Raw genomic sequence first — 19,286 nt, forward strand, 5'->3', positions numbered from 1 at the left:
TTATTTTTCCAAAATTTGCCCTTATTTACATATTTCAGTGTCAAAGTAACAATTAATTAAAGTTAATTTAGTAAATATTTTTTTTCTCCCGGAGTTCGTATTTCCTTAATGAGTGTGCCAAATATAAAATGGTCACTTATTGTGGACCGAAGGGAGTAGTTAATTTAATAGCATTAACTATACTTTTTTCGGTGGATCAGATATGGTGTACCTTGTACAAGAATGACCATGGTAAATAAATAAAACCACGAAATGAGTTGTGCTTACAATTACAAAGTTACAGTTGACCAAACCTTTTAGGTAGAGTACAAACAACAATGCCCTGTTATAAGAACAGGAAGGATCTTAAAGGGGAGAAATTTTGAGTAAGCATAAAACTCCCTATCTATGAGACATGAAGAAAGCTGAAAACCCCAATTTTTTTTCTAAATGATGTGAAGGAACTTATATCTTTCAAGGGAAAAAATAATTTATTATCGACGTTTTTGCTCAAACTCAACTTTATCAGGTCAAGGCAACAATCCTGGCTCAAAATTGGCGAAAATTGTGTAGCAACTCAACCACTCTTCATGAAGCTATTGTTGAATCTTGAGGACTGGGAAAGCAATAACATCGCGGATGCTAGCAGAGTTTGTCAGAAGCATTACTAGCCTGTCAATACCAAGTCCCTGAAAATGAATGTCACCTTTAGTTTAAATAATTCAAATAATAAACAAGTTTATGAGATAGTTTTTTGTTGATCCAAAATTTTGAATCATACAGTGTATGACCAGAATATCGAGCAAACTGTATCAAAACATGGTGCATTTCACAGAATGTTTCAATTGTCCTGTCTTGTAAATCACCATAAATTAGAAGTTTCATTTGTGGGCAAAAGTATGCATTTAAGGAGAAAATTTAGTTACGATCACATAGTTGTCCATTTGCTGGATTTTTTATAATATGGTTACAAAAGGATATAATCTGTGTAAGACGAAATACAGGTAAGCGGAACACCAAAGGCAGCTGCACCATTTAGTAACAACTATGAATTCCATGAAAGAGATTGGCCCCACATACCATTCCAGAAGCTGGAGGCATTCCATATTCCAAAGCTGTGAGGAAGTCTTCGTCAAGAGTTACTTCGTACGAGTCATCATCATCATCTTTGTTCTCTTGTCCGTCTGCACCAGCCTTATTTAAACCTGATGCCGCTTTCTTCTCATTATGCTGCTTCACTTGCTCTTCCAAGCGTCTTCTCTGCAGCAAGTTACAACAGAACAGTAAATCTTGTTCTGCATATATAAGCAAGTTACAAGGCTTGAATGTATTACAGCATTGATATGTTTTCATATGTAAATGAGCTTCCTAGTATATATAGGGATTTTAATAGCTTCCAGCGGGTTTCAAATGCTTCAGCTTTCCAGCGTTATTGGAAGTCCCTCCTAATACGGTTATATGAGAAGATGTTCATGGACTCAAATCATAGAAGCCCCAGATTTTGCCCACCAACAATTCATGCTAAGCACGAGTATAAGTATTGGTAAGCAAATTTGCAACCGGAAGTCCTAAAAGAGGCGCAACAAAATGATATATTCTGATCCAAGCAATTCTCGCAAATCAACTAGCGGAGATTCTTAGAACAGCTGGAGTAACTCCAAGTAATAAGCATGATAGAATGTTACAGGAATTGTATCTGGGATAGAGTGGTTTCCCTGTCCTATCGGTGGTATAAGGCCATATGCTCTTTCATGATATTCTATTGTACCCATCTTGAGCTATCTTTATAGAGATTGGAAAGCCCTATTAACAAATTCTGGCTTGTAGGACATAACCACTTCTTTCTACTCTTCTTCCTTGAGAATAAAGCCTTCATCTTTTTATCACCGAAACATAAGTTCCGAAGCAGGAAACTCAAAGCTAGTCCAAACCTCTTTATAAAACTCTTCTTCCATGTTTAAAAGAATATCCTTCATCTTTTAATCCCAGCACAAAAGGTTTTATGCACAGAAATTCAGACCCAAGGAAGTGCTCAATGTAAACTTGAAATGCATCCTAAGTATGAAATCTTCATCAAGAGAAAGCACATGTCCCTGTCTTTTTCCAATGATATCAGCTGACACTCCTCTGCATGTCTAGAAACACAAAGTGAATCATGAAAGGACATTTCACAACCAAAAGATTGTCAATGCCTTTACTACAGCCAATATTCGTCTCTCCAAGAATGGTGTAAATTATGAAAAGAAAAACCATTCACCCATTGTATAGGAATTAACAATCCACCATTTTCATAATATGGTGGCAAGAGATTCTTTCAGTTTATCAAATCAAAACATACTGACAGCAAGCAGTTTCAAGATTTCAACACCAGATACCTGGTCCAGAGGATCAGTTAATTCCGAGAAGGCATTCGCTAGCTCGCGACCACAAATGAACAGCTCGAATCTCTCAGTTAAGCCTGAATGCCTGAAAAAAACAAATATCATGTAACAAGAAAGTCGATGTGTATAATAGAAGTGAAAAATACTAAAGCAGTCCCTTTTGTAATATATTACACAATCCAATATTCATTTGAAACTAAACATTACAAGATCCAATCTTAACTTCAGGAACCCAACAGTGGAAAAGCTCTGACGACATCAGGAATCAATATGCAGAGTGCTTATACCAGAATCCATATCATCTAAAACAACCTAAGAACCTGAATAGCTGAAAGGACAGCAGAGGATTTTTTTACAAAGGAAGATCACTTTGAGTTGAAGCAAATGACACACGAAAGCCAAGACTAATAGACATGACCTCAAAAATTGTCTTCTGCCTATTCTAATGTATTGGAGATTTCAGCATCAAACTCAAATATTTGGGAACATCTCAGAAAGCAAAAGCCAGTAACTTTTACTTGTAACAGAAGTACAAGGGTGAGTGATAATTCAGAAATTCATCATGACATCAAAACTTTCATGTAATAAAGAAAGTGACTAAAGAGCATTCACACAAAGCAGCCAGGGACTAGACATCTAATCCAAGGAAAATGCAGCAATAACTCAGAAATGAAGGTGATTTGAAACGAACTTTTCATGTATTGTTTCAGATTGAATGTACTTTACCTCATGTAAATGTTCTTTCCAAAACCATAAAGACGTCAGGAAAGAAGGTTTCAGACAAAACAGCCCCCTCACCCCACCCCACCCCCACCCGAAACCCAAAAATGAAAATGTGAGTTGTTCAGTATATGCTGGTGCGAGCATGTGGTATCATTTATTGACTTATGTGTACTTGGAGCACATAAAAAAAGGGGCTCACCCAGTGCACAAAGTGCACTCCTAGTGTGAGGGTAAGGGGAGAGTGGTGTATACCCTATGCCTCCTTCCATTACATTTCTGCAAAGAGGTTTTTCCAAATCTAGAGCCAGTTACCAAGAGATCATCATTTTGGGACTGTCTGAAGAAGGAACTAGGCAATATTTTGAGACATAAAAGAGTATCTCATTTTTTTGCTACATCCTTTGGTTTTCATTGTTATTTGTTTGACAATTTATCATTATTTTTCAACTGTTGAGCACATGTTACCTTAGAAAGATCCTTGATGTTAAAAAAAGATATCTGAAGAGAGCACACCCAGGTAAGTTGTTTCAACATTCAAAAGAGAGGAAAAGAAAGTCTTCCAGTTTACTACTAGTGTGAGAATTCAATTGATGGGTCAGTACCTTCTATGTGGTTTGGCCAGTGGAGATATTTCAATAGGATAGTCCAAGACAAAAGTCGGTTGTAGAAGCTTTGGTTCTACTATCATCTCAAAGACCTGAAAGTGGTTACAACACAAAGCAAGTTCAGATTAGCAAACCAACTTAACCAATAAGGTACTCTCGCATTGAAATGTCGTTTAAAGCTGCAAATCTATGTATCTGCAGAAGGGAACATCAAAGATTCTAAAGAACATTATTCAACCTCATTAAGCAAATGGCCAACAGAAGAGCATGCTTCAATTGAACCCTTATCCATATCATCACCAAGAATATCAATCGCTTTACGAGTATGTTCTTTAGCAGCTTTAAGATCGTCACCAAAGTTTCTAAAATCAATCCCAGTAGCTTCTCTCACAAGATTATGCATTGTCTCCCTCCTCCAAGGTCTTTCCAAGCAGATCTCCACACCCTGCAAGAAAGCATAACGTTTGATTCCTTATATTAAAGTTTAACAGGTAATAGGGGGAAAAATGAAATACCAAAAGTGAGACCAAAAACCTATTAAGATAAAACTCATAATTCACTAAAAAGTTAGTTCAACCCTGTAAATATATGTAACTGGACCATGTATCCATAACCAGTGCTGAATCATTTTACGCATTCTCCAAGTAAACATATGCAGCACATCAAAAGACAAGACATGGGATCCCAGGAAAAGATCAAATAAGACAAGATGCTTTGGTAAAACTCAAGGAAACAGGTCAGAAATGTGGAGAGCTGTCAACCCCAAAGAGTAACTAAAAAATGTTTAACTGGCCATCTTTGGGCCAAAATTATTTTGTTTTGATAAGAGAATATATATCATGGCGCACAAGATGGTCGAATACGGAAGATCAGCACTATGAGTAAAAACTCAAAAGGTGCCACACAAAAGCATGTAATGCCATCGAGAAAGATGAAGTTCACATGATCCCTCCTATTTCTCAAGCGCATCCTTGTAGCCAGATCAAGGAAGAACTAGGTTGGCTTCCAAGGAGATCTAAAAGAACAACAAAGCCAGATGCTTGTAAGTTCAATCAATTCTCAGTATTAGGTCCACAATACAAGAATGGTTGCCACACATATTCCTGTAAATGACTAGTTAACAGAAATCATGACAACAGAGAAGATGCCTGAATGTGCAAAGAAGAATCACCAATTTCAAACACTACTAAAGAAGATTATCCAGAGGTAATGGTACTTACCTGATAATCAATTATAAGTTTCCCATTAACTGCAAGGGCACATCGTGTCACCATCTCTTCTGTCATATTCATCATGCTTTCATAGTCAGAGTATGCTTCATACATCTAAAACCAACGATTGAAATGATTAATGATCATTTTGCAGGACAATAATTTGAATATACATTCTACGAACAGATTTGTAAATTCGCTTTACAGCCCCATAAACTAAAAATAAGAATTCTTTTGACAAAGAGCTATTACCTCTATGGTGGTGAATTCAGGATTATGCCGAGTTGAAATGCCTTCATTACGGAATATACGGCCAATTTCATAAACTTTTTCGAATCCCCCAACCTACAGTTACGAAAGAAATATGGACTGTTACAGAGAAATCAGAAGAAGCACAGCTCTTCCAGTGAGGGGGAAGGAAAATACAACAGAAAGTAGGGATTTTTCCTTCCCCTATTTTGTCCTATGTGCACATATGCACAGGACTAATCATGGTTCCAGCAGCTACTCATACTTTTACATTTAGCTCCATTTAGAACTAAATAGTTAAAGTAGTCTCATGTGAACATCTTCTGGAAAAGAAATTATAATGGCAAGTTGGCAACTACGAAAGCTCACCAGCATTCTCTTCAAATGAAGCTCTGTTGCAATTCTCAAATAAAGATCCCTTCCAAGAGAATTATGATATGTAATAAATGGCCTAGCTTCTGCACCACCAGCTGCTCCCTAGTAAATAAAACTGATTAAACAAATGAGAAATAATGCGATCTTAGAAACAATAGAGGTCCAAATCCCCCAAAAGGCGAGGAAAAGAACAGAGAGGCTAAAGTCATAAATAATACAGTTGTGTATGTATATATCAATGCTTTTTCTTTTTATTTTTCTATCTTTCCTCTCTGTATTCATCCTTAATTAATCAGAGTACAGGTAACTACAAAAGGAGCTCCTGCTGGGGAATTTTGATTGTGCACACACTGCAGCTTAATTATTGAAGGATTTACAGTGTTAAAAAAGTGCCTCTAAGGCAATCATGAGGATGCAGTGCACAAAGGATAATGAAGTGCTTATGTGAGAGTAGATGAGATTTTGAGGACTCTAGGAGGGATTCCTAGAATTCCTAAGTTCTCCTACAGTCCTACCTTCTTTGCCCACAACTATAATTATTGTTTGATCTAAATCTAGCACCCAGTGAATTGCAAATCTCATTTGCACGAATATTGCACTAACAAAGAGACTTGTAACATTAATACGCTAAACCCTAACACAATAGCCTTGTCGTAGGCTCATGGCCCACTAGTAAGGAAAGAGATTAATAAGGACAGAGGATACAGCTTTCCCCTACTCTTCAGTATGGGTCCCTAAAGCTCCAAGTTTGGCTGGAAGCACCAAGGTTTATCCTTACAGCTGAGAACTTGAGAGAAAGAAGTAACACACAATCTGCTCATATGTGTACAAGAGATTGGGAGGAGTCGTGGATCTCTCGCTGGTGCAGTGTCCGGTAGCGTACCACCAGAAGAGATTTGTTAATCAGCTCGGCTTTGAGATGGAGAAGTGGAGCTTAGCAAGTTTAGTTCCTCTGACAATCTGGATAAAGAAATAGAAGGGCTTTCGAAAGGATGGAGAACTCTTTTTTACAAACTAGGGGTTCCTTATTTTCTATAAAGTTTTGGTGCACCTATGTGATTTCAGTTAGGACATATGACTAGGTGCAATTCCCACAGAATCACATTTTTGTTTAGATTCTCTACTTTTTGTGTGCCACTTGTATAGGGAGAGTTCTTGCCACTAAATTAATTCAATAGTTACTTTATTGAAAAAGGAAGAGATTAACCCAGGTCTCATCTAACTCCTTCCATTCAAAGATATTTGTGGGGATTGGTCAGTACCTCTTTCTCGTATCAAGCAATACCAGTTAAATAACCTGTATTCCTGAAAAACAGCAGCAACCATTCTGCTGCATCTAACACTTGGAAGCAGTGGCGGAGCCACATGTATTCAAGGGTGTCAATTGACACCCCTTTGACGAAAAATTAGTGTGTAGGTAGGTAAAAAATTCTCATTTATGCATATATACTATATATATTGACTCCCCTTGGCTTCTTTGTGGGTTTACTTTATACTAGTATTAGCACCCACGCGGATGCACGGACACTAACCATGTCAAATATTTGAGTTATTTGGATTATATGTAAATAATCTTAAATTTTAAACCTTCTTGATAAATATAGATAATCATTGAATATTAATTAAGAAACACTACATGAAAAAAATTAATCATTTCTTAAATCTCCTAGTTATAATTATACTTTTCTTTTTTTGGTAGAATTCTCGCCGGTGTCATTGGATCCTAAAAATAGTCAGGAAGCAAAATAATAACTCATATTTATGGCAAAACAATTAAAGGTTGAGACTATGAAGAACACTTTGGATACGACTTGACTCTTTTACTACTACTTGAACTCTTATTTGGTGTGTTGATATCTTTCAAAAAATATTTCTATTTTAAAATTTTAGTTTCTAAAACTTTATTTTCAATAATAATTATTGTTATAATAATGTAAGTGAAAATATTATCCTTAATTCAAAACTCATTTTAGTCGGCTATCTAAAAATTTAAAAAAAATCTTTAGCCAGTGAATTTTTTATATGGTAACTTTACACCTCTTAATGAAAATTCTAGCTCCGCCACCGCTTGGAAGTTTACAAAAGCAAATATTATAACACTGAGAGCATATTAGCTTCATGGAAAAAACACTAAAAAGGAAAAATAAATCACAACTAACTAGGAGATAACATTTGCCCATACAACCAAAAGGTAATTCACAAACCTGGAGAACAGGTGTTTCAACTTCCACAAAGCCAAAAGATTCCACTGTCTTGCGTATTTCTGATACAATCTACTGAAGGAAGGATTAAATCAGCACGGAATCTAGTGCACATTTTCAATAAGAAAAGAAGAAAATATTATGCATTTACAACATCCATTACTGCCCATTGCAACAGAAGTTCTAGAGAAAGTAGCACTATTAGTCTACTACACAAGTCTCCACCATAGGTATTCAAGAAAGACAAAACAAGAGCATTAATCAGCAAAAGCCTATATCTGAGGTTAACTTCATGCGAGAGATTATCGCATATTAAAATAAACAATGCCAAGACAATATGAACTGAAAGCATCTTACTTACTACAAAATTCCAAGTATAGTCTTCGTAGATTTGTGCTTTATTTCTTAACTGTGATTATAAGTGCATTATTTAAAAGATGACAACTTTGCTATGAAAATATATATAAATTTCATTGTCACACCCCTTTTTTACCACCCTCTTTAAAAGAATAAAAGTATTTGTTCAAAGGCCAAAGGGTTTTAAAATTAAAAGTGACAAAATATTATGTTTCAAAAGGATTTTCCGGAGTCGCCACTTGACATTTGATTTCAGTGTGCAAGTCACCATTTTAAAACTATTTTCCCTTCAAAACACATTTGACTCCAAAACCGGTTTGCAAAAGAAGATTCTAGATAAGGGGCTTCATTTGACTCGGGGAGAAGGTATTAGGCATTCCCCAAGTCCCGCAATAAATACGGTTGCATACTTGATCAAGTTGGCTTTAAAAAGTACTTGAAAGCTACAATAATAAGCTAAATGTAGCTTAAAACTTAGAGCTTGAATTGAGCTCTTTATAGCTCATGATCTGGGTGGAATAGACTGAAGTAGAAGCCTATCTAGACACGCCGATCCTCAACAAAGGAGAGGCTTTAAAAAAATCAATAGAAGAGACAAAAGAAAAGAACCTCATTCACTGATATGAAAAAAAAAATACCATATCTATATCAGTCTTTTAATAAGTCAGATCTCATTTATATGATTTACTACATGCATTTCTGAAATCATCAATCACCAGCGGGGACAACAAACGCATGTTTAAAAGCAATATTTAAAATTCCAGCTTGAAATATTACCCATAATAACAAAAATACATTATGATCTAGTAACCAATTGTTAAGAAATAATGAGATAAAATAAGAAGAGGATGCCATCCATAGAATTAGAGACCAAAGTAATAACACAGAACTTTATGCGCAACTTAACTCCCAAAACTGATGGAGACTCTAGCCATTTTAGTCTGGAAGGAGAAAATAGAAGGAAAAATTTGCAGACTAACAATCACAAATTCTTAACTCGGTAAATCTCCATACTGCTGGGAAAAAATAATTTACTGAAAGGTTTACAGTTCAAGAGGTAACCAAATGATGATAAGAGAAAAATAGTATTGTACTTATGACATAACAGTCAGAAGAAATAAATAGCTAACCAACCTTTGCCCTCTTGCGAAAGGTATCAGCCACCTCAGGATTTGCAATCATGTCTACATACCTAACATAAGCAGCAAGGAGAGTGAATACACCCTGGTTTTGGAATACCAGCTATCACAATTTGCACCGTGTTATAATAGCACATGCCTCAATAACTTTTTTAAGCAACAGTTAATAAAATTAGACATTTTACTGGTTTCCTTCTTGTATGCATAAGATTCATGAGAAGAAAGGCAGAAAAATGTTTGTAATAGAAGGTATCCTCTCCAGAAACCCGATATTGAAAAAAGTTGTAAGATATGCCAAAGGCTCGAACCTAAGGTAGATTGCATATTTTCCTTTGCTTTAGCTACTTTAAACGATCAACTTATGTGAAAGTGAAAAGCAAAGCCCCCACTACATTGGTTTAGCGGTAAGAGAGCAGCATGTGATGTGTGGATGAGGCGCACGACACAGGTTTGAACCCTGTCGCAAACAAAAGACTTGGTTGTTAATTAAAATGGATAGAGGGTCAGGCCCTATCGATCAAGTTTCGATCCGTTTGCCACTGGCCCTCATGAATTTCTTGGTTATCAAAAAAAGAAAGTGAAAGCAAATACAAGCAGAACTGATTGCAAGAATAAGAGGCAATGGAACCAGCCACAGATGCAAACAACAGCTGGAGAGCAACTTATAAGAGTCGCTTATGTACTGCCATTATTGACCAGAGTATCTAAAACTACTCTAGCTAAAAAAAAATGCGACAGTCATATTATGTATTCTAACTGAAAAGATACAACAACAACAACAACAAACCCAGCTTATAACTGAAAAGATATACATTTAATTGCCAAATGACCCATTCTACAGATTTCCTGTGATAGTTGTGCAGTTATCCTTCCAATAATGAGTCAGAAGCTGCAACTAGAAGCTTCAATCACAAACTTGTGCAAGAAAAGAAACTCACCTCTGTCGATAGCGCTTGTCTACATCTGTTAAGCCATGATATTTGTCCGGCAATGGAAGCAATGACTTTGTGAGAATTGAGAATGAGTTCACACATACAGATAGCTCCCCTAGAAAGAAAACAGTAAGAGATACTTCAATAAAAAGGCTTCAAGACTTCATGACAACAGCTCAAAAAATAACAGAAACAAAAGTAACAAAGTTTAAGAAGATATGATTTATGTATTTGCAAAAACCAAGTAGTCAAAATAATGCAGGGCATTTTCAGGATATTGGAAACATAAACCAAATCAAACAGAAGTTGTAAGCATATAGAGAATCTGAAGAACGAATTGATGCTAGTGACTAGAAGGAAGTGAAATTTTAAGAGCATGCTACGCCAACTAGAGATTTCCGTCTTAGGCCTGTATAGGATATCATAACTGTCTGAATGCTCATGTATATATCTTCTGCTTCCTTAAAAGTGAAAATTCAAGCACTAGAAGATAGGATGACATCCACAGATGAGTCAGTAACAAGTGTCTAATGAACCATACACGTGGACAAAAATATGTGCTTTGCCGAAAAGTTGTCATCTTCACTTAAATAAATAAGGAATTGACACATTTAAATACCAGAGAAAAGAAAATTTAGCTGGACCCGCATTACTCTTCTAGACACAACTTTATCTTCTGTTTTATTATTTTAGAACACAAAGTTAAATATAACCTCACATGTTCTTAACAAATATTAAGCAACTCATATTTTAACTCCTCTTAATATTGATGCCAAGTCGAAAGGGATAAAGAAATTGGACAGAGTGTATAAAAGTACGAATGTAAAATCTGCAAAGAAGTTGTTTTTATTCCTAATTTAAATTTGACATGTTCTTTGATGTAGGGCAGCACTTGGTCTCATAGATCTCTCGTATATGTTCACCCCTAAGGTTATAAGCAGCCTACTACGTGGTCTCCTATGTACCAGGCTTTTTAACTTTCTTGTAGCTTTCTTTTGTCTCGAAGCCCATGTTTATTCAATTTAACTTGTGTTGTTTCTTCACCTCAGCAACAATATTGCCAAAAGAAGAAAGAAAACAAGAAATAAAAGAAAATTCCTCTCTTGATTGCTGCTAGAGGGATAGCAAAGAAGATGGGGCATAAATCAAACTTTTGCTACACATATACCCCTGATGTGTCCTCCACTCCACAGTCCACATGCCTTCAGCATGTCAAGAAGAAAGCAACATTTCTTTATTGGGCTGCAAGCTCTAATAGGACTTTAACCACTTATTTCTTCATTGCACCTTCACGTCACAGATCTGGAGCCTCTTTTTCAATGTTCGCGGAGTTGCATGGATTATGCCTAGGACTGCAAAAGAGCTACTGTTGGGCTGGAATTTACAAGGTCTGGGGAAGGAAAACAGGAAAATTTGGACCACCATTCCATCAGTAATTGGGTGGCTCATTAGAAAAGAAAGAAACGAGAGAATTTTTAGAGCAAAATGGAATCTGTAGTTAGCACTTACCACTAATAACAGATGTATAGCTTTGTTTTTTTTTTTTTTTGGTGCAAACGGTCTATTGCAAATGGCATAGATGCCATGGTTGATTTCTTGAGCTCACTACACAATCTGTAATGTAGCTATCTCTTGTAAATATTTTACAGCACTTGCTTGTTGCCGTTTTTTAATGAGTTACTTCTACCAATAAAAACAAAGCTCTAGTAGGATTTCAAACTTTCAGCGGATAATGGACAAAGCCAGGTGTTCTTATTTGCGACAGTAGGGACGATTGCTTCCATTACTTACCAGAAAGTCACCAAATTCTCCTTTAGGTGCTTCAACTTTGTAATCTTTCCTATCCTTTACGCGGGAATAGGTTCATAGGAGGACTTGGCTACACAGGAAGGAGATCCAAACAGACAATAAGATGAAAAGGAAGAGGCGGAGGAGGATTCACATATTAAGCAACACTACCAAAAACAACAAAAAAAAAAAGGTGCGCGAATGTCTTTATCAACCGATTATGTGATAGGTATAAATTGTTCACAGATCTAAACTGTTGAATACAGAAGCAAGTGAACCTATTCATAGAAGAAATAAAAATGGATGTCAAAAGTAGAAATCGGACGGGCATAGACACAAATATTACCCTTCTCTGTGCGCTTGATTGAACCATTTGCACCCAATATATCACCAACATCAACAAGAGTCTTCAATTGCTCAAAGTGATCATCTACAAGCCTTTCCTTCTCACAATAAAGCTAAAAGCAAAATTAACTTATTTCAGTAGAATGCAACATTTTTCTGTTCGAAGATTGCTAAATTTAAAGGTAAAAGATCACTGCTAATCCAGAAATACATGAAAATCTCTTATAATAGGATCTAGAAATATTTCTTTCTAACTTGTAAAATGATAACTGAACCTGACAGTTCAAGCAATTGCAATCCCAGTTTCTTGAGCACAAAAATGCAAAGAGCTAGATACGAAGCACATGAGACGTGCTGAAGTGCTGTTTAAATGAATATGCAGTTGAAAACTTCGCACGTCAAACAGACGATAGGCACTATCAAGGACTGAAAAAGATGCCTGAGACATGTCCATAATCCATATCAAGCACTCACTCAGATGATTTCAACAAATCTAGAAATGAAACCAATTGCTAGGACCATCAAACATATTTAAATAGATGTCTTAAAAATCTGTATATTTATAGTAATGCAGCACTACAGCTATTGCAGCTAGTTGACAGCAAGCAATATAAAGTATCCCAAAAGCAAAATACAGATTGAGTAGACTATGGCAATTTATTTATTTTTAAAGGTATGGTAAGACTATGGCAAATATAAAAACCTGAATCATGCCAGAATCATCTCTTAAAGTTAAAAAGGCGAGCTTTCCAAAAGCTCTGCGAGCGACTATTCTTCCTGAGACAGAAACATAATCATTTTCACTATTCGACTCTTCACCATTTCCTAAATTCTTATAAATCTCTTGCAGTTGAGCAGCAGTGTGAGTCCGATCCCACTTGTAAGCATAGGGCTCCAAGCCATTGCTTCTCAGCTCTTCCACCTGTGAGCAAGCAGAACACGTTAAATTTGAAGATGAAGTTGAAATTTTACTTTGGACATGGTATAGATCCAGTAGAAAACGAAAAATGAAAAGATCAAATAGTTGCTGGCTTTTGCTGGTACTAAACCGTCATTAGTGGGAAAGATTAATGCAAAAACATTTTAATCCTTATTAAGTCTTAGGTGAAGAATCTAAGTTAACTTCCATTACTCAGGGTGCTTGCCTTTAGATGCTCTGAACTATGATGATGCATAAAAGTTTAAGCTACATTCGACGAGTGTGCTGTCATAAGACATATAGTTACATCTATACAAGCTTAGATCTACCATGCATCTTGGTGTCCAAAGTCAGTTAGAAACTAGCATACGTGCTCATAATAAATCAATATTCATAAAGACTTTGACGTCAAGATATCAACCAGGTATTGAGGTCCAAATGTTCTCTTTCCAGAGAAACTAGCATACGTGCTCATAATAAAATCAACATTCATACCCAGAAATTTAAATAGGTTCACAAATGATCCTTTTACCCCAATAAAAGAATAGTTACAGATGAAAACTCTATAGCTGAGTACTCCCACCATCCCAATTTATATCACTTGTTTCATTTTAGAACGTCCCAAAATGTTTGACACCATTCCTTTTCTATAAAACAGGTACAAATTTTCAAAAATTCAATTTAATTAGACCATTCAATATTTTCTATAACCTTTGATATCAAACTAACTTTTAAACCATTACTTCAATATTTTCCACCGTCACTATTATAATATATAAGACTTGAACTTTGTACCCAAACAAACACCGTCAAATGGAATGGAGAGAGTGATTAGTTGTGAGAGGGTGTTTTACTGGTAAGATATAACCTTTAAATGGCCCCAACTACGTCAAGAAAGCATTTCTTCTTACTCAACTTATGATTATTTCTCTTGATAAGATGAGTTAACATAAACTGCACCAAGTAGGTGCTGATATGTACCTCAGCACCCTGAGGAAAACCATATTTGCCTAATCAAATGATTTAGTAATTTACACCAAAAGGCCAAAAAGTATAAGCATTTGTATTTGATCTTCTATACTGGTTCTTCCTTTCTTTCAAAACACCTTGAATTCTGTTCACTCAAGAAATGCATAGTGGGATGATAGACCCATATGCTTCTGAGCTCTTCGTCAAGCTCTTGAGTGAGCAGCACCAGAGTACTTCTTTAACTGACTTTGGAATGACCCATGTAAGCCTAAGTAAGCTTAGGAACATGTCCCAGATTCTTAAGCCAAGCATGGGAGATAAGATTACAGTGTAAATGCAGTTCCGGAAAACACAAAGGAAGCTGCATTGTTGACATTAATCAACAAGAATTACAAGTCAATACAGAATAATTGAAGCATGCAGTAATACTATGTACAACTACTAATCTGAATTCTTAAAGGTAATGGAAGTCCAAAAAACCTCAAGCTAAAAAGAGTGGACAAGTTTCCACTGATGTACTTCTGTCTAAATTAAGTTATCACCTCAAGATTATATGAGGAAACCACAATAAAGATATGATCAAAAAGTGAAAGCAATGTAAAGGTAAGCATAAAGGGAAATCAATGTTTTCTGATCCATATGGCAGTTATTGTTATGTCAAAAATTCTTGTTATAAAACATTTTATTACAGACCGAATAGAGTAGAAAAGGTTACGGATTAATGTATAGCCTACCCCAACTATATTGGTAATAGTTAATTGGATTGATATATACAATATATTCGATTGTAATGACGCCACTAGTATTAGAAATCACTCCAGTGTATAATTTCCATAACGACTAAAAAGAACATTGTGATAAAGAAACAATTTTTACACATTTTTACACTCAATATTCACCTAAATTCTAGTGGTAATGCCATAAATTGACAATCATTAAGAAAAAAGTGAACTTTACAAGAGACCAGTAATAGTATCAGTTACCTTGTTGATGCGTATGGCGCGAATAGCCTCTTTATCGGAAGTGGAAGTAGAAGCGCCGGAATTGGACCTACGGTTGCGGCCGCCGGGTCTACCGGTAACTGCAGCTGTAGTGGCGGCAGAAGAAGAAGAAGAGCAGCAACGAACAATGAAGAAAGGAGAAGAGGGTCGAAATCTATGAGACCTAAAAGAAGCAAAATGGATAAGTTGCTTCAACGGCTGCAGGGCTTCCATTGTCGCACTTCTCTTCTTCTTTCTCTCTGTTCCCCCCAATCTCTATTTATAATTTCTTCCCTATTTTTTTGCGGAAAATACGTCTTGAAATATTTTTAATTCAATAGTAATCCTTATTGGTATTTTTAACTAAAATTATTTTTTCGAGAATATAAATTTCTTATCATGATTGGCAACTACATGCTACATCTTCAACTTTGAGAACATTATTATCTTTTGAAAGAAAAAGAGAAGTTTGAAGCTTGAAGTTTATATTTTGTTTTATTTTTTGTTTTCAACTGTATATTTTTTTATTGAAATAGATACATATGAGCAACCTCGAACAGACTAATTAAAGAGTTTACTTTTGAATTTTCAGCTCTAGATAGTGCATCTGATTGCATCATGTTAGTCACATGAGCTAAGTAACTACGATTGACACATTATCCTTTTTAATGTTAAAATAAAATTATCCTTTATAACATATGTCCCTTAATTTTTCATGATATATATTTATATCTTTATGAAGGTTAGTGAAGTTAATTGTTTTAATAATTACTTTAACTTTTAAACAGTCAACTGAAATAGAGTTATTAAAATAAATATAACATTTTCTTAAAAGCCCCCCTCTTTTTTTTTTTTTTAAAAAAAAAAAACAAGTACTTGGGATCATTCCAACAAAATAGCAGTTTGATGGGCCTTATATAGGTTGCAAGTCAAGAGGTAATGGTAACTATCCAAACCTCCTCACTTCACTCTACACTTGTCCCATTGAACGAATTTCAAGAATATCGAAAGCAATACTGCCATCACACAATCAGGAAGAAATTAAACATAAAAAGTTTCCTATGGAGACATTCAGAAAAACACAAGAAATTAAGAAAGAATGGGATACTTATGGTACGTATTGGGGATCCAAATAATATACACCATGTATATATCGACATCGCCATCAACTGCAATGGAAAGTAATGATTCATCAATGGCATTGTCAGGTCAAGATGATCACATCGTGTTCTGCGTTAGAGATTGCATGCGCATTTGCATGAAGTTAGATGGTGCCACCTCCGGTGAGTGCGAGCATGCTTGTCGCAACGGATGTCGACCATTGCTTGCTCGCAAAGAAATAGGAACCGTTAAAAATTTTAACAGTTCAGATTTGACTCTCCCTGGGTAGATTAACAAACCTGAAAATTTTATATAACCATAATAATTTTTTATATTATTTCTCGCTCTCAGAGTTAGGATATTTGCGTGATTAATCTATTTTTGCAAGATAGCTAATATTAATAGTATTATGCTTTTTTTTAATTCTAGATCATTGTCTTAATATGATACACTAATTATCTGCATTTTTTAGCTTTCCAATGATAAATTATTGACTTTCTATTCTTAATTTCCATGATAATATATATAGTATCCGTCCCATTTTTAGTGTGGCACACCTTCATTCAACTGCCTTTAGGCTGTAGACTTCATGAGGGGGAAAATCTTATAGTATATTGTTTGCGACATCATTGATCATTAACATGGACTTACAATTTACGAATTAAGCTTTATATACTTAAACTACCCGTGGTAGAAAAAAGCCTATAAAAATAACACTAAGTGAATTTGATAGAGAGCGAGTTTAGCCAACACAACCGCCACCTTTCAAATAATACTCGACGTAGCGGCCATGCAAATTCATCTCTGTTTATCTTTTTTTCTTTTGTTTTTGTTTCTTGAATTGTTCTTGTTTATCATGATGATCTAAGAAAACTAAATCAGTTTGCTTGTTGAGATGGCAAAGATCGAGAGATATCCCATATGGTGAAGAAATTAATTCCTGTACATGATATATGAGTTTTGCCTTAGAGGCCCAACTGGTATACAAGAGGAACAAAAGAACTAACATGGGTTTAGGGCATTTTGGTTGAAGTAAAGTGGGCTTCTACTTTCTATTGTTATGGGTGAAATTCAAAAATAGCCAAATTTATAACTGGTCGTTCAAAAATAGCCCAGTTTCAAAAGTAATCGAAATTTAGCCACTTTTCATGAAAAGAAAAATTTGAGCGAAAACACTGTTCAAAACCCGGAAAAATACGCCAGTATATTATGCTGGAGTTCCAGCATAAGTATACTTGAACTCCAGCATATTATACTGGAGTTCCAAGATAAGTATGTTGGAACTCCAGCATAATATGATGGAGTTCCAGCAAGTATACCGGCCCAGCATAATATACTGGAGTTTGGAGCACCGGTGCTCCAGTCTCCAGTATATTATAATAGAGCCAGCAAAGTAAACCGAGCCAGCATAATATACTGGAGTTTGGAGCACCGGTGCTCCAGTCTCCAGTATATTATACTGGATCCAGCAAAGTATACCGGTCCAGCATAATATGCTGGAGTTCATACACAGGTGCACCGAACTCCAGTATATTATGATGGACCGGTCTCTGCCGCAGCAAAATAGTGGTTATTTTTCATTGACTTGGTAAATGCTGGCTATTTTTGAATGACCAGTTCGAAAACTGGCTATACCGTGCTATTTTAACTATTGTTATTGCTGAACAAGGAATCAGATAAGATCCGAGTGCTGACATCTTTGCTCCTCGACTCCTTCCTGAAGAATATTCATTCATCTATTACTATTTAAGGCCCAAGAGAAGTTCTATTATTAATGAACTAATTTGAATTCGCGCAATAAAAGGTTCGCCTTAGCTCAAATTCGAGATTTCAAATTTTTGTAATTCCTTCACACCTTTATATTTCTTATAAATGGGGTGTTCCAGGCCCGTGCTATAGTGCAACGCATGAGTGGTCCTTAAGAGCCCCGATAGCAAACTCTTGTGATGAGCTCTTCCCAAAAAATGAGCTAATATATCGTGACCGAATGACCACGCAACATAGTACAAAATCGAGAAGAATAATTACTACACTTGATCTTAGTCTTAGGTTAATGAAGTGCGTGACCCTACTTGGAATATCTTGAAACCCGAACCCTACGATTGAGGAATGAAGCCATCCATCGAAGGTGAATTTAAATTATGAGAGAAAAAAAAATAGTAAAGGTAAGAAGTCAATTTTATCGGAGGTCCAAGGTAAGAAGTCAAGAATGCGACTAATTCTTGACAAAAATTGGATTGAGGAGGCATTCATTTTTCCACCGCACCAATCACGGAATAATACATTCTTCCATATATATTGTGGGGCCAATCAAAGAGAAGTCAAAACTTAACCAAAATATATTCATGGAGCAATCATGTCGTCTCATGCAAGAAAAATAAAAATAAAAAAGTCTTCAAACACTAATGATAAAGTTACGTATAAAGAAGCTGGAGGCAACTTTACATATATAGCCACACTTTTCTCTCTTACATACATGTCTTCACTATAAATTTCATTTATATTTAGACCTTTCCATGTTTTTTCAGTTCTAATTAGTCACTCCTTTTTCATGAATGGTGTGAAATACTAATGAAATCCTCAAAAGAATTACTCATGCCCTTTCTTTTTTATTTTCTTTATAGTTTCTCATTCATAGGGTTTCCATACTAGATGTTCAAGTAAAGCAAGTTGTTCGAACCCAAAAAAAAAAAAAAAGGAAAAATATTTTAAAATCGCATTAACTCATCTTTCTCATTTCCTCGCTTTCAAATATATAAAGGATTTTAGTGCGAATATAATGGAGTAGGAATAAACAGAATGAAGCTGCAGCAGGCACATACAGAATTCATAGTTGTTTCATAAATTTATTCCTTCAATTAAAGTTAGATACTTTCAGTCCTGCGATTTTGCAATCATTTTTTCTGTTGTAGGAAATTCAGAAAGAAAAATAGTATACTCAAGCTAGCAAAGTTTGGTGAACTTTATAGATTTTTCGGACTTTGACAGTGTATGGGGTCAAATTCTGCCCACTACGGTAGCAACGACCCACG

The 19,286-nt window shown here is 35.6% G+C and overlaps 1 protein-coding gene across 1 annotated transcript; it reads right to left on the reverse strand.

Annotated features, from left to right (window-relative positions):
* On the reverse strand, positions 209-15,439 carry LOC109223983 (lysine--tRNA ligase, chloroplastic/mitochondrial). The gene is made up of 14 exons (XM_019388504.1): positions 15,157-15,439; positions 12,989-13,207; positions 12,287-12,398; positions 10,159-10,267; positions 9,216-9,273; positions 7,728-7,796; positions 5,518-5,625; positions 5,152-5,244; positions 4,909-5,013; positions 3,927-4,133; positions 3,686-3,780; positions 2,355-2,445; positions 1,060-1,239; positions 209-668 (listed from the first exon to the last, which is right to left on the reverse strand). The coding sequence occupies exons 1-14, from the start codon at positions 15,385-15,387 to the stop codon at positions 576-578; spliced, it is 1,770 nt and encodes a 589-aa protein (XP_019244049.1). The 5' UTR covers positions 15,388-15,439; the 3' UTR covers positions 209-575.

Source organism: Nicotiana attenuata, chromosome 3, assembly GCF_001879085.1.
Source record: "Nicotiana attenuata strain UT chromosome 3, NIATTr2, whole genome shotgun sequence".
Classification (NCBI taxonomy): Eukaryota; Viridiplantae; Streptophyta; class Magnoliopsida; order Solanales; family Solanaceae; genus Nicotiana; species Nicotiana attenuata.

What these genes read in the sequence shown, in the direction of transcription:
- LOC109223983 (XM_019388504.1), bottom strand. Translation starts at nt 15,387, where the DNA reads ATGGAAGCCCTGCAGCCGTTGAAGCAACTTATCCATTTTGCTTCTTTT. An exon ending in TTCATTTGAAGAGAATGCTG is followed by an intron (nt 5,245 to 5,517) that starts GTGAGCTTTCGT and finishes TCGTAACTGTAG; the next exon opens with GTTGGGGGATTCGAAAAAGT. An exon ending in CTGGCCAAACCACATAGAAG is followed by an intron (nt 2,446 to 3,685) that starts GTACTGACCCAT and finishes TGTTTTTTTCAG; the next exon opens with GCATTCAGGCTTAACTGAGA.